Genomic DNA, 16,830 nt, shown 5'->3' on the forward strand with positions numbered 1-16,830 from the left:
TTGCTATTTGAAAAATATTAGTTTTTTTCCATGTCCAAGCTTGATAATGATAGCCTCTTTGCTCCAATTCATTTACAGTTTTGATCAATGGGTATTGTCCCACAAAAAAATAAATACTTTAACCCAACTACTGACACCCATGCTGCCATCTAGTGTTCATATGTAACCATAGGACACTACTGTATAATTTTGTGCAGAAAAACAAAACATGCTCTTACAGAAATCGCAATGCCTCTAATTCATGTCTTACTAAATGCCTTAAAAAGCTTTTTATATTTGTATTACTATTGTGTATTATGTTGAGGTGGCGTGTCATGAAATTAAGCATGTAAACAGTGAAACTGAACAAAAAGACTTCTATTTGCATGGTTAATCAGTGTTTGTCTTTATTTCAATATACAAAAAGATGGATGTATTCTCATCTAGTTTATATTTCTAAGCATTTCAACACACAGATAAAGTTACCATTCGTACTGTTTTAGTGAAACCAAACAACATACACCACACACCCACACACACCGCACACACACAGTTCACATAAACAGGGAAGGTCACACACACTATTCAGTCAAACACTCATTCACGCAATGACAAATGAACAATAGGTTGACTGTAAATAAAAAATATTTTGTTTTTGACTCACATGAAATGGAAGAAACCCTTTACATTTGTCAAGTTAATATTTACACAATATTCTTTATTTTTTTCTTGTTTTGAAGATGAGACTGACTCCATGTTAGAGTTACTAACAAGGTACTGCACGAGGTAACAGGTTTTCTGTTCAGAAGAGCTGGGTGTAAGACAGCATTTGGAGGTAACGAACGGTCACGGCAGATTTTCCTTCATGATCGTTGTTTTTCTGGCACAATATGTGAAAGCACCTGGGTCACGTTCAGCTCACACACAAAAATAAACCCACAGCATTTATTCTATTAAGAGGTTTTAACATGTGTCTTCATCGGAACATGATCCAGGTGAGATGAGATGTACTTTATTGATCCACAAAAGAATACTGCTAAGTCACATCTGAGTTTAACTACTTAAACTACGATATTCAAGTGACTATTGCTGTATAATAAATATTGCTGGACTCTTGCACCACGCACATGCCACTGTTTACATGAACTGCAATGGGGATGCAATATCAATCAATTATGTAGTTGATGATTCCTAAATACTTAAAACAATATTCAGTATGGATTGATGGTTTCCCCCCCCCCCACCCCCTCCCCCACACGTTCTTTACCAAAACTGCACAGGAGCAAGCATCACAGAGCACTGTTAAAATCACCATCTTTCACAACACCTATCAAAGCACAACAGATGAGCCTGTGTGTCGTCCAACGTGGTTTAACTATCACCGAACACGTCTGAACATCACATCAGCGGGTTTAATTATTGAGGTAATACTGTAAAAACTGTCTTTTCTAGAAAGTGGCCGATCACAGAAGCCGCCAGAACCTAACCATGTTGTTGATGTCACACACATACTAAGCTTTCTAATGCAAGTGCTACCTACACAGCTTCTGATTCAGAGGAACTGATACCATTATTAATAGAAATCAGTAACACAACCACCATTATTGGGAAGAAAAAAAAAAAAAAAAAAGATATATATATATATATATATATATATATATATATATATATATATATATATATATATATATATATATATATATCTCTCTCTCTCTCTCACAGGGCTGGTTGTCAAAATGACTTAAATATGTAGAAGTGGAACTGAGAAATCCCTTTCCATTTTTGTGAAATGAAAACAATAATGCCCTGCTTTTGTATTTTTTCAAAACAGATTAGTGTTCGGCAACTGTGTGAACGGGTCTATTTACAAGAATCTGCCTCTTCTTTTTAGGTTTGTACAGCATTAACACCGTGACAACTGGTCAGGCTCTTTTAAAAAAAAAAAAAAAAAAAAAAAGAATCTCCACAGACAAAGAGACCCAACCGGCAATAAAATATCTCAACTACTAAAACACAATAAAATACATAACACAACTTGATATACATGTAGAAAAAGCCTGAGGTACGTGTCAGAATATCTGAGGTCAGTCTGGAGGAGTAAGCAGCTGAGGGCTTACCCAGTCAAAAAACACAAAAAACAGAATATTAGCCTCACATAATATCATTAGCGTTATATCAACAAAGAATACATGTACATCTACAAATCCTTGAGTATCCTGGAATAGTCACAGCAGCATAACGGACATTCAATGTATGGTATTTATGTTATGGTACAACTATGGCATTGCATTTGAGACAAAGGCAACCATTTGAGCTCTCCTTGCATGATGTACAGTTACTTGAGGTATCTGGGGACTGGTGTCTGACTGAGTCAACTGAAGAAACACCCATGAAAATGAAAAACAGACATGTTGCTTTCTCAAGTATGGCCCTCGCAAGGATAAACCCAGACTATCTGTCCATGCTTCTTACTTATTAAAAAAGAAAAAACCTCTATGCAACTCGCATCATTTAGTCTTCAAATTCTCTCTCTCTCACACACACACACACACACACACACACACACAATCAAGAATGTGTAACATTGGAACTCTAGACAGCATCCGTCAATGCCCCAGCACTGGCAAAGGAGTAACTCTAAACTTCTACAATTAAAAAAACAAAAAATAAAATCCAGGAATATGTCCATGATAGCTAGCTGGATAGCTTGGCTCTCAACTTAGAGAAAATGTTCCAAAGAAGCCTACTGGATACCTGAGAGGTAGTTCCCCGGGGACAAGAGGCATGTCCCAAATCTTCAAAAAGTCGCAAATGTCCAATATAACTGCTCAGCTCCCATTTCAGCTCCTCCCTTGCGATAAACACATCTGTGCTCCGATTTTTTAAAATCCCTTTTCATTCTGAGGCATTCACAGGTTTAAAATAAGGGAGCACACTTGAGTTTAAAAATCAAGAAGCTTCGACCCCTGAGGAAGATGAATATAATTTGTCTAACAGTCTCAAAAGGGTTCCGCCGAGGTGTGCAGCACGTCGTCCGAGGTTTGGAGCAAGGGTTCATTTCATTTGGCCGTAGACGATCATGACCAAGACAGAAAAAACGACCAAGATAACAACTTATGAGGTAATAAAATATACTAACACAAAAGAAATACATGAGGTAATGACGACATTTAAGATTCGACACATGGGTGTTATCAGATGTGCCCATCGCAGAGCTTATTACTACAGCAGATGGATGTGTTAGTAAGATCTGACTTTAAACACACACACAAAAAACATTAAAACGGAAAGAAAAAAAAATTACCAGTGAGATAAAATAGCAGCTGCATTCAACTTGCTAGTTGTTTTTTTAATGTTTTTAAATATTCACGGAGATCCGCTGAGTTTGGATTTGAAAAAATAAAAAGTCAGGAGCTCAGGTGAAGGATGGTGTCACCCGTTCAGGTGCTGGACTCTTTGGGAGGTAGGTCCTCGTTGGTGAGAGACATCACGATGCAGACGGGGCTGTCTGAGGTAGTGCTGCTAATCGTCCTGGAGATCTGGCCGATGCGCTCCTCGACACAACCAGCAGACAATCGCGCCTCTGCGTCGTGGTCCCAGCATTCTTCGATGGTCTCGCACATCTGGTTCAGACCCTGTAGCCACAAACCAGAAGTTTTAGGAGAGTACGCCTGTGGTTCTATTTTCTTACTTTATCAAAAAGGCACTTCTTTTTCACAGGAAACCGCTCACTTTTTCAGTGACCGTAAGGTGAAGATATAAGATACAGAAACAACAAAAACAAAGACATAACTAATTCAGAGAACGCACTATGACCTTAGATGACAGAGCTGTATTCACTGGAAAAAAAGGATGCATGATCTCCTGGTATTGCTGTTGAAAGTGCGGGAGCTATTCTTCCACTGTTACTCACAGGATGTTTGAGCCAGCAGTCCTTGATGGCTGGACGCATCTTCTTGTGCACGACCACATCCTGCAGATCCTCCAGGGAGGGATGCTGGCCTATTTCCTCCTCAAACGGCAGCATGTACTCGCCAACTGAAGAGGGGCAGTAAGGGCACGCACAGGACGGAAAGCATTACACAGAGAGGTTAAGAAAATAGTACAGCATCTGGATTTAAAAAAGCTGAAACTAGCACTCTGTTTAAACTCCTACACATTATAACTTTTAACCGAGATCAGATGGCTTTTCCAGGCCAAACGAAAACTAATCCTTTGTTTATTAGGTCAGCCTGAAGTGGTGACCTTTCACCTGCGAGCGAAGCAGCATTCCTGCACCGCTTGACTCACCGTCTGTCACCGTGCAGCGAGACACCAGCTCCCACAGCACCAAGCCCATAGCATACATGTCTATCCTCAGGAAGGAGTCCCGCTGGAAGTTGATGGCTCCCTCCAGCACCTCTGGAGCCATGTAGCGCCTCGTACCCACCTGGCAGGACAATGGATGCAAGTATACGTGAGCATGTGCATGAATGATGTTTCTGAAGAGTACTTCTTCTAGGCTAATATGTGCATTGTGTGTTTTGAGTCCATCGGATCATGTGCCGTCATGCTTGCTGTTAACATTCCTAGATATATGGGGACGAGGACACTTCGGCCCTGATCAAACGGAGCATGTTTTAGCAGCCTGTGGTGGCTTTTTGTAAAAGGAGAAAGAGACCTTCCGCGTGCCATTTCTGCATTGCTGAGCGCCTCACGTTTTTCCACTCTATGCGCCTCGTGTTTTTTTGCAGGAGCGCCCTACATTCCTCAAGTTGAATCTTTTTTTCTTTTCATACTCCTGACGTCATTAGCACTTTTTCTCCTGACACTTGAAGCTATATTACTACCAACCGTAGTTAGTATGATCTGAACAGAAAACAGATCTAGCAGATATAAAAAAAAAAATGATATATTGGTATGTTATTTTCATTCATTGAAAACTGTGCTTTTAACTTGTATGTAGCATGAAGCTCATAGTTTTAAAAGTTGCAGCCAACTGCAAAACCTTAATGTTGCCAACCATGGTTAAAGCAGTTAAAGCGACACAAAACAATGTGTTAGTATCTTAACGGCAACCTGCTTCGCTGCTGGGTAGAACGGCCCCACCTAAAGCAGCAATCTCCAAACTTATCAAGTTATTCTGCAGCCAGAATAAACACTTTTGGAATTATTTTCAGAAGGTGTATTACTACCATTTCTCAACCTCAAACCCTTCGATAGGAAACTGCCTCTATGAGCATTATTCTTAACTTCTACTTATCATAAAAACACAGACTTTTTAATTTGTCACTTGTAATCACAGTGGGTTATTGAAGCTTTATTGACACTGATCAACAGGAGAAACATTTTATGTCAAAATGAAAAACATCTTCAAATGAAATATAGTAGAAATACCTGGCCATGAGTGTCTCCTGGAGGTTTTCCTGGTTCAAATCGCACAGCGAGGCCAAAGTCTCCAATGATTGCACTTAGATCATCTCGTACCATCACATTCTTACTCTTGAAGTCCCTGGAAAATGTATTTCAGGACAAACTTAGTCTTACATATTAATCCATGCTTTCCAGGGCAAAATGACAAAATGATGCCCAACCTGAAGACAGCAATACTAAAATCAAACATTCGTTGTTTTAGTGTTTCGCGGTTCAAGACAGCTGGGAACAGTGTGCGTTTTCTACCTGTGTGCAATGGTGGGTTTGGGCCCCTCCCCCTTGTAGCTGGGAATGTCCTCATGGAGGTAAGCCAGGCCGCGGGACATGCTCTCTGCTATGTGACATAGCTCATTCCAGGACACAGTGTTACCCTTCAGGTGGTCTGTCAATGAGCCCTGCACACACACACGATTCAGGAACAAGGATTAATAACGGCACAAGAATCTAATTTAATCCATTTCTCAGAAGATCCACCGTTAGCGTCTAAAGAGTTAGCCAAGCAGAACCCAGGAATAGATTGTTTTTGGTCCTGCGTTTCATTTCATTTGCCAGCCGAATACCGTAGTCGGGAGGAATTACCAGAGGCGTCGAAATTCAAACAATATAGCTTAAATGATCATTAAAAATACGGACAAAAACGGAAACATTACACCAAACAGATGACTCATGCACAGATGGCACCGAGACAATTACCGGAACTAAATACGTTTGTGCCGCTGCCATGAATAGAAGGTGCTTCGAGGACAAGCCATGAATGTCATTACACAAATGTAATGCTGCATTTGTGGTTCTGGTAATTATTGTTTAATCCTGTTTTGATGTATTAATACCTTTGTTGAGAAGACCAATGAAGAATATATTCTGGGAGCCTCGAGGTGTTTATTCATACAGTATTATTTCAGGTGCACACACACATTATCATCTCATTGTTTGATGCTAGTAGTATTCAACATAATTACCTGTATTATTTTCACACATACATGCTTAGAAATACACTGTATAAATCTAAGCAACACAAGTATATCACGTTATGGTATACAGGGTGCTGCAGACCTGCCATAAGTAATAAAATACACTTAAAAAAAAGCTGTGATGCTCTTCTGTTATAAATACAATGCCCAGCAGTTCTAGTAAACATAGACGCCCTATATACCTCACCATGAATTTGCTATATGTGGCTATATACGGGTGTATATATGGGAAGATGTGCACTCACCCTCTCATGAAATTCTGTGATAAGCCACAGCTCCGTCTCCAGGTTGGCGCCGTGCTTCTCTGAAGCGATGTAACGCAAGAGGTTTTCATGACGCATTCCCGGAGTCAGGAATATGTCCCGCTCGTTTTGCCATGACTGCTTGTCCTGTATGAACACACGCAGATCAGAAAGGGTTTAGGTCTTCATGATATATAGAAGCACGTTTGAAGAGAATGAGGTCCTTTTCTCACATGTTAAAACAAAGCCCATGTTAAAGTCTCTCATGCCTTAACATTACATTCAAGTCCCAAAGCTAAGCATTGGATACAAAAAATAGAATGCAGTAATCTTTGAACATAAGCAACAACAAACAAAAAACACCAGAATGTTTTTAGCTTGCACCTTTTTTTCACCGTTTAACTGCCTTGAGCACTGGTTTAAAACAAATGGGGCTCATGTCTTACTGGTCAGTTTTGTAACATCTGACTTGTATAATCTTAAAAACTAAAACAGTCTTCAACTTGCAGAAGATTATGATTCTGTCGTTGTGCGAACACAAAGCAACTCCCGCCCCTTGGTGCATGCAGGCACTACACAAAGGTGAAACGTCAAGTGTGTGGTGGAGGCTGCCTGACAAACGCATTGAAAGAAAAGGGAAGCAGGGCTGGACAAAGGGGGTTCCACGACAGTAGAGAAGCAATGGTAGTATCTCTTCTGTTCCTTTCACAATTTATAATGCAAAATAATGCAGTTTTCTCTTCTCATTTATGCTATTGTAAATATATTTAGGCTATTGTAAAAAAAAAGTTATATTGCACCGCCAGCTGGTTCAAATGCAGCTGCTCAGCTATTAACAAAGACATGAAGATCCTATAAGCCCTGTGTAGGCTTCACTTCGCTGGTTGACAGTTTAGCCCCAAGCTACAATGCTGACTTTCTGCTCTCCTACGAGCCTCAGTTCCTCAGACAGAGGACTGTTTCGAGACCAAAAGGTGACCTGGCTATTTTGCCGTCAGTACCCCTTGACTGTGGATCTTATCTTTTTATATTTGCAATAATAGCCATTACCATGATTATTATCATGTTAATGTTACTTTCCAATATCTTATATTTTCATACACACACACACACACACACACACACACACACACACACATACATACATACATACATATATATATACATACACATATATATATATATACATACACACATACATACATACACACATATATACATACATACACACACATATATACATACATACATACATACATACATACATACATACACACATATATATATACATACATACACATGTATGTATATATGTGTGTGTATATATATATACATACATACACATGTATGTATATATGTGTGTGTATATATATATATATATATATATATATATATATATATATATATATATATATATATATATATATATATATATATATATATATATATATATATATATATATATATATATATACACATACACACACACATATATACATACATACTAGGGCTGCAACTAACGATTATTTTAATAATCGATTGATCATTTTTTCGATTAATCGGATAAAAAAACAAAAAATAAAATCCCAAAATCATTCATTTCCAACCCTTTATTCAAAAACAGAAGTGACAGTGCAAAACATCTTCAGAAAGCACAAACAGGTTGCTCCTTGAACATCCCTGAGCTGTTAATTAAAAAAATTAAATAAAAATGGACTAACACTAAAAACATACACATGTATGCTTTACATCTGCCAAATGTGAGCCCTTTTTACTGTAATTGATCTCCTTGGAGCAGAGGCTGCATTTAGCGTACCCTGCTTTACCAATATGTATGAAATACTGGGACAGTGGGAAGCTGTACTGCTCCTCCCAAGTCTGTTTGGACCTCCACCTTCCTTAAACTCTTTCATTCACATCATCTGATCAATATCTGGGTCTCTTATGACCACGACATCACGTTGTTGGCTAAGCCCAACTACGTGATTTGCTTCATTCTACTTTGAGTAAAAAAATAAAAACCTGCGGCCAGATCCGCCGGTTTAACGTTAATGAGTGACAGCGTGAACTGAACCAGACCGGGGGGTTACGGCATGTTTCATCACATTAAGCAAGACTGAACTATAACGGAACTTTAACGCCAACACTAGCCAAACACATTAGCTAACATGATAGCAAGCTGACTAGCTTCCATTAAAAACAAGTTTGAGGGAAATTAAGAGCTGGAGACATCTTAACTCTGATTGGCCAAGACTCAAAACGTCAAAGATGTTCTATTTTTGCGGAGATCACAATCTAAACCTTTCTCAGTGTCTCACTCCAATCTCAGACACGCTGGCGGCCAGTTGCTCTGCTCCGCTTTTTTTTCTCCGTGACTTATTGACTGCCGTAATAATCGTGCGACACAACGAATCGATAATGAAATTCGTTGCCAACACTTTTGATAATCGATTTTTATCGATTCCTTGTTGCAGCCCTAATACACACACATATACATATATTTATTGCGTTGACATTAAGAGTACCGGGATTTAGCAATACAATCCCAATTCGAGTAATGGTTAAAACGATATTCTTTCTTTCATCCAGATGGTTAGGAGTCTTCGTGCTTAGTACTGTGAGCTAATGTTAATACACAAATGCTTTGAATAATGACATACCTGAATAGGGAAGATCTTTACAGCAACATATTCACTCATCAACTGGGCCTTCCAAACACAACCAAAGCGCCCTCTGGCTTTGATTTCCAGCAGCTGCAGTGGTTTCAGACCCACTAAGGGTGATGGAGGAACTCCTCCAGGATCCTGAATGGCAGACAAGGAAAGCCGTGTTAAGGCGTGTTCTTCTGCTAAATTGATAAAAAAAAATATGTTGGCCCCTCTCTTGCCCTTAGTACAGAATATTACAGGAATATAACAGAAGAACTAGGTGATGAGGAGTAGTAGTGCGGACACAAACATGCAGGGAAAGACTGATCGCTCAGCGCCACAGATCACCACTTTAAATGAGTCAGACCGGGCTATATGGCCACTCTCACCTCGCTCAGGTCCACATGGCCGTAGGGAGGTTTGCGGTGGCGGTACATCCACAAGGCCAGAACGAGGGCCAGGGACAGCACACAGAGCGGCAGTAGGGAGTACACAAGCACGTTGAGCAGGGACGGCACTCTGGGTGGAGGCCGGATTTTCACTGTCAGGGTGGAACAGAATAATTACAGCATGTCTGCTTTATGACATCGTAGGTTGTATGCAGCATTACGGGCGTCCCTCATGGGGCCGTGACGCCAGATTTGAAAAGAGACAGGGAACATTTTATGTGGATTGTCCAGCCTTGATCAAAACTGACTGAGTCAGTACACAGGGTGTGGATATACAAACAAATAAGATAGTTTTGATGTGTTCAAAGTCTACTTTTTGTCACCTTTAGTCAGCTGAAAATCAGTATTATGATTAATTAAAATCATAAAGGCGGCGTAACATGCATCCGTGTGATATACATGATGCTTTTTTACTATTAGATGCCGGGCTAAGCTTCACACACTAATAGGAGGGGAAAAGCAAAGACCTATTTTTCACTTGCACTATATGTGGGATGCATTTGCGGCTCACCTCGGTTGCCACTGCCAATCATGTCAGGAAGGTGGGTGAATCGTTCATTGCAGTAGTTGCCCTCGCAGCAGCAGAAGAAGACCTGAGGGTTTTCCTCCATGGAGACACACTCTTGCCTAATAAAAAAAGAAAAGCAGACGACACACCTACATTATTGCATCGAAAACCAAACAACAAAGATGTCGAGCAGATTTAATAATTAACAATAGGGCCAAAACATGGCGATAGTAAAAATGTAAGTAGCATTTTGTGACTAAGACTTCAAGAACCAAGCAGGCGAGCGTCTGACTGTTGTATCAAAGAAAAATATTTGTTTATTGTCAGGACTCCCACGCACTCTTGGCATTCGATACTGGTTATGTTGCCAGTGTATGAACCCACAAAGACTTATGTTGGGTACTTGAATAAGCTAAATCTCTTTCAATGGGACTATATTGTCTGTCTTCTTAACCTCATTAATTATGAACATGCAGAACTATCAGTCCCTTCTGCAATAGCAGCCCTGAACAAAGTGCCTTGTTGACATAGTCGTGAGCTGGATGGATAAACGCATACGTGACGATATTGCGTACTGGCGTCTTTATCTGCATGTTTCGGTGTTGAACTCGCTGTGAAAACAAATCTCCCTCCGGGACAATAAACCTAGACTGATTAGTATGGATCTAAATGTGTTCAGTTGTCATTAGATTCCCTTTATAGTTACACAGCAGCATTTCAGGCCAAAGCTATTTCCCCTGAAATGGTCAACAGACTTTTAACTGCGTTTAATCCTACAATACAAATGTAGAAATGTGCTTTTGGTAGAATGAGTCCATGCTGATCAATATGTCACTCATAAAAGTTTTCATGTTTATCCTGACAGTCTAAAAAACCGCAGTTTACTAATTTAGCAAATATGGAAAATAAAAGGATAAAACACAGTAAAAACTATTCTATTGGCGGCTCGAGGTTAATTATCTGTGCACACAGATGTGTAATGAGGGACAGATTATTAGAGTGACGTTTTCTCCAGCTTGCCTTCATGAGCCACCAGAGGTCTCCGCTGGTTTAATATTCAAGCCACAGCACTTTGGAGACTAAAAAGTTTGATCATGCCACACGGCTCTTCACCGGCTGCTGATAAAGCTCGTTTAAAATTCTACTCCTGACTTATAAATCCTGAGTGGCCCAGTGCCACCCTATCTATCCACCATCATTGGGCTGTGGACACTGAGCTGTACTCTGCACCGCCGATATACAGATGCAGACTATCTGGTTACTCCCAGGGAGAATTTATGTGAACTCTGCTGGTTGCAGAGTTTACCAAACATAAATTCCTACTTGTGGAAATCACTTTCCCCATCTAATAAGAGTCTGGTTAAAGAGTCTATAGCCAGGTCGGAAATGTTATTTGCATACCTCTACCTGTTTAGCTGGCCTTCCATATGTATCGGGGAAATATATTAAAAGATTTCTATTCGACCTGCTGTGTTCTGTGTGTGTAGAGACACTGCACCAGGAGTTTGCATCTGGTTTTATCATGTTGTCTAGTGAAGTAATTGAGCGTTATTTGGTATACATCAGTGATACCAGCTAGTTAAATGTGTTTATATTCTGCTTTTCTCTGTTTAACACAACTTAATATTGAATATCTGTGGGAGTTTGGACTGCTGATGTGAAAAAGACAAGCTATTTGAATATGCTACTTGGGCTCTTGAAAATGCAATGAGCATTTTATATTTTTCTGACTTTTTTTTAAGATTAATTAAGAAAGATTAAGTAGACTGTAACCTACATAAAGGTTTGGTTTTTGTTGAAACTGTTTTGAAGAGGTGTTGATTCAACTGTATGATCATCTGTGGTGCTGTTGAACTGTATTGCATTCTGACAGATGCTTCTATTATTTTGTCCACCCCCTTTATATTAATGAGGGTCTGTTATACAACAGACACACCTCTCTGTATAGTAAAATGGCAACTGAGTGTATGTAATGTGTGTTGAGATTCATACTGGTGGTAAAGCAATGCAAATACTTAAAAAAACGAATATATATGCAAATAGGCCAGTTACTTTGGTAATATATCCTGCATATCCACATTTTATGTCAGTTTTATTTCAAGTTTGCGTGTTTGTGTGGCAGCTGATGATTTCCCCAAATCTGTTGATCCGTCATTTACTCTGTAAAATGGCAGTTAAATAAGAATGCCCTTCAAAATGTTAAAGCGTGAGATGTCAATGTAATCACTCATTTTGATGAGATGACAAATTCCTTGTTTGTGCCGCCACACAAGACTAAAGCCCAAACATTTTTTTAAAAGCAGAAAACCAGCTAGTCCTCACATTCGAGAGGCCAAAACCAGTATTTTTTTAATGTTTGTCTTATTGTCAAATAGTTTCGGCATTAGCTGTTTAATTTCTGTGGCATGGTCCTGGGTCGAAGAAATACAGATCTATTAAACTAGAGATGGGTACTGAGGCAGATATGCGTGTTGTGCTCTCTGCCAGTCACTCTGGGTATCAATGGAAATGCACGGTGGCGATGACCTCGCTCAGTGATCGGACCTGTCATAGCAGTTGAAGTCGTCCAGCCAGCAGCCTTTCTTCACCAGCTTGATGGTCCCTGAGGAGTTGAGCCAGGAGGAGTAACAGTGCAGTCGCTTGTCCTTTTCCCCCTCGCAGCGCTCGAAGCCGCTCTGGTTGGTCCTTTCCGTACGCCAGTTATCATTGTAGTACACACACTCCCGGGTCTCTGCTTCGCCCAGACTGTACCCTGAGATGGACAGAAGGCCTCAGTCAGCTCACATCGTAATGAATTAAAAAATCAACAGCGGAAGCACAGACATATGGCGAAGGATCTGCTCGATGCCACGAAGAAACATCTGAGCAAAGCCTCTATCATCGCTCTGGCACACGGCCACGTTTGGGAGCTCTCGGTAGTAAAAAGAGAGTTCCTCTGGGCTAAGAAATTGTTGCTGAAAAGTAGTTCAGCATTATCCCATTCACCAAAAGATATTTTCAGCAAGTAACAACTAAAAAGGAGGGGGAAATGACAAAACGTAATTAGCTATAGAAAAACAATTGTATGCCCTTGTGTGATATGGAAGCACAACGGGCTTCTACTTCCATAGATAAAGACGCTTGTATCCTGCTGGAGTGTGACACATCTGGAAAGACAGATAAGACCTTCTTCTTTAAGGGCTTTTACCGTCGTTTAGCAGGAAATAGTTTCCCTCAACAAGCCTGAGACGTGACAATAGCTGTCAGTCTCCTGCTGTTGCACAATTGTTTTTTTTTGTTGTTATTCCTTCTTTGTGGATTTAATGTTGGACACACTCAAGCAACACACTCAAACAACACACGCAAGCGTGTTTTTGATGAATACTAAAGCAGATAACACGCTGTACATGTCATTCACGGTTGGACATTCATGCCCAATCTTTGTTCACGAAAAAATAGTGCATGTCTCTTTAAATCCCTGCCTATAGGAGGCTGCCCATCCCCCAGTGTTACCCCACCAACCCATTACACATGCACACACGCTCTCTCTCTTTCTCTTTCAGGCACTCCACTTACACATACATGCCTGCCTGCCTGCCTTTAGTTGTCCAGAAGCATACAATGGATTTCATTATAACATATAGGGATGCATGGAATGACCAAACATCAGGCTCATTATTAAGGATGGAAGGAAGGTGGTAAGGACGCACACACACACACACACACACACACACACACACACACACACACACACACACACACACACACACACACACACTGTTCAATGTTCCATTGAGCAGAGATGGCAATTCTGATAGCTGTGGTCACATGATCCGGGAGGACTTTTACTACAAGATCATTCCCCAACCCCCTCCCTCTGTTACTTACCGAGGCTTACACCACAACAACATGAATTCTGGAGAAGCAGCTTACAACACACTCCGAGCCCTAATCTAGAACCCATAAAGGCATTAGCTACAGCTACGCCTCAATTTAAAACAAAATAAATGTATTGCAGTTCGTAGAAAAACTCAAAGTTGGGGGGGCGGGTTGGCTATTGTTGTTGTCAAAACAGCTATAGGGGATATCTAGCTAGGAGGGGAATGGTGACCGTGTTAGGGACGCACAATAATGCCTCCCATGAGTTGCAAACGCTGGCAGAAAAAAGAAGAAGCCAAACAAAAGAAAAACAACCCTCATGCTCAATTTCACGTGGTAGCAAGCCACTGGTTTTGGAAACAGAGCAGTTGAGCCAGTAACCTTGATTCAGGACAACAGCTGCTGTCTCATCAAATCCAACGCACATTGATTTATGAAGATCATTTTCAGACAAAGTGTGTTTTTCAAGCGAGGCTGTGTAGGCACAAACAGGAGGGCAGAGCTGAGATGCAGCCTATAAGGTTTCAGGATGTTAATGCAGCTGCTGCCTTCTATTCCTGCCACTGTTAAGAAAGGCGAGGGGGACGCAACAGTTTTACATTTGGACATATATGTTAATGAATAAGTCAAGTATTAAAATACGTTATTCAATTGCATTTATTTGTATCTTAAATAAATCACAGCTATTGCTCCGGGTATGAAATAGATGTGTTTGTGGAGGTAAACAGAGAAAAGGAGATTACGTGTAAGAGAATAAAATCCCCCACAGCTGACCGATAGTGTTCACTGCCAACTAAGTTTGAACAACCAACACGCGTAAACTCGCCCACTGGTCGACATATTAAACGAATTTAAATCGCACAAACACAAATACACACGAGAGAGAGAGAGCAAAAAAAACTGTTGCAAATTCGCAACCAACAATAGCAGCTCACCTGCGCATAAAGTTCCCAGAAGAAGTGAACAAGTCAGCCATGAAAAAGACATGTTCCGTGTTGAATGCAGGACAGATATTTCCCCGGCTTTCCGTCGCGAACATTAAAACTCAGGTTGTCCAAAACATCCGTCCAGGATCAAACCGACCACAGGCCTCCGCGTCCCTCCAGGAGCCTAACCACCACCACAACTCGTGTCAATAGCCGCGGCGCTGCAACAATGTTGCAAGAAACGAGCGGAGCGATCCACGGACCGCGAGACGGTTCAGTCCGCAAAAACGTGCCGCGTTTCGCCTCGGAAGTGGGTCCAAAAAGGCGAAACGAAAAGCCGCTGAAAGCCGCCGGGGCGAAAGCTCGGCGCTCTTTTTGTTGAGGTTATTCACTTGAGTAGTAGCACCGCTGCATCGGGAGGTCGGTCGGGGTTTACATGCATGTTACTGATCTGTGTCCAAAATGGCTTCTAAATGGGGAATGGGCTGCAAACAGGGAAACCCGGATGTGTAAACACAAAGAGGGGAATTCAGGCAGCCAGCGTGTGACCTTAACTCGACTGCGCGGATACGCGCCTGCTTGACTTCATTTTTAGGCTCGTGTGGATTATGATCACGGTATATTTATAAAAACGCATTAAAAATAGCCCAACGGAAGGGACACGAGGCGGTTGGGATCGATGTTTGCTTTCCACGTTGGTTATTTGTCTCGGTTCCAGCTGATAGTAACACTTGCACTTTCTCTGGTCAGAGTTGGTATTTTTTATCGTCTACTTTTCGCTTCTTATTTTTTAAACCGGGTTTTAAATCCAATTGTCACGTAATGTCTACAGATGTTTACTGTTCACACGCAAATTAATTAAAAAAGTGTTGAATATTTAAACTGCAAAATATCAACAGATATAAAGTCAACCATAAACGCAGGTCGTCTTTATTTTCTTTGTATTTACAGTAAACCAACACAATTGTGTGTATTTACTAAATGAACTCGGAATATATATGTAATGTGTACATAATAGGGTGTATGTCTGTCCGTGTCAATGTGAAAATGTATTTCAGCCCCGCTAATAGTAGAATCAATTCTTAGGACTTCTATCTGAATGATATTTTATGCATTAGTGGCTGTGCTAAAAATAGATGACCCAATTTGGAGTAACAAGATACAATAAATGCTATTTAAAATGTATTCGTCCGCCAGACGTTAATTATATAATATTGCTCAAAATAGAGCCAAACCAATGAATCGCTAAGCATATTTTATTACTATCACAAAAGAGGAAGTGTGTGACAACAATCTTCCCCAATTTCCAAACATAATATTCTTTTAATAATTATTTTCAATATTAAATTGTGGCATGTTTTGTGACAAAGGATTGGTCAGCCTGCCCACTCACCAGGTCTGCCAGCCAACAGACAATCACTTTTATAAATATTTCCCTCAAAAATGTCATGTTTCAAGTCATTATCCTCTGACTAATAATTGGGTATGCTTCTCTTTTTTAATCTCTCCATTAAGAAGGAAACACATCCATTAGAAAATAGAAAATGATTAATTAGAAAATAATCAAGGCTTATTAATGAAGTATAATAATACAGTATCACTGCACATAGTTCCCTTTGTTTAGCATTTAAGAAACGCTCTCTCAAATCCGAAATTTTTTGTGTAAAATAATAGGTCTCATCTTTGTAGAAAACCAGCAATTACATTGTTAAAATGCCATTAAGCCTGGCTCGCAGTTTCCCTCTCACTTTCTCGTCTTTGACATCCAGATTGATGGGATGCTAGTGACACCCAGACAATTCATGCAGCAAATGGCTCAGGAATGAGGTTAGACATA

At 40.3% G+C, this 16,830-nt stretch overlaps 1 protein-coding gene across 1 annotated transcript; it reads right to left on the reverse strand.

Annotated features, from left to right (window-relative positions):
* Window positions 1-3,419: 3,419 nt before the first annotated feature.
* LOC306733756 (activin receptor type-2B-like) lies at window positions 3,420-15,054 on the reverse strand (the record flags this gene model as incomplete). Its single annotated transcript, XM_079215055.1, has 11 exons — window positions 3,420-3,614; window positions 3,893-4,017; window positions 4,270-4,408; window positions 5,356-5,470; window positions 5,638-5,786; window positions 6,608-6,751; window positions 9,265-9,408; window positions 9,642-9,793; window positions 10,213-10,328; window positions 12,754-12,961; window positions 15,003-15,054. 11 exons carry the CDS (start codon window positions 15,052-15,054, stop codon window positions 3,420-3,422), a joined length of 1,539 nt encoding a protein of 512 aa, XP_079071181.1.
* Between the last annotated feature and the right edge of the window lie 1,776 nt (window positions 15,055-16,830).

Source organism: Taurulus bubalis, assembly GCF_910589615.1.
Source record: "Taurulus bubalis genome assembly, chromosome: 1".
NCBI classification, from domain to species: Eukaryota; Metazoa; Chordata; class Actinopteri; order Perciformes; family Cottidae; genus Taurulus; species Taurulus bubalis.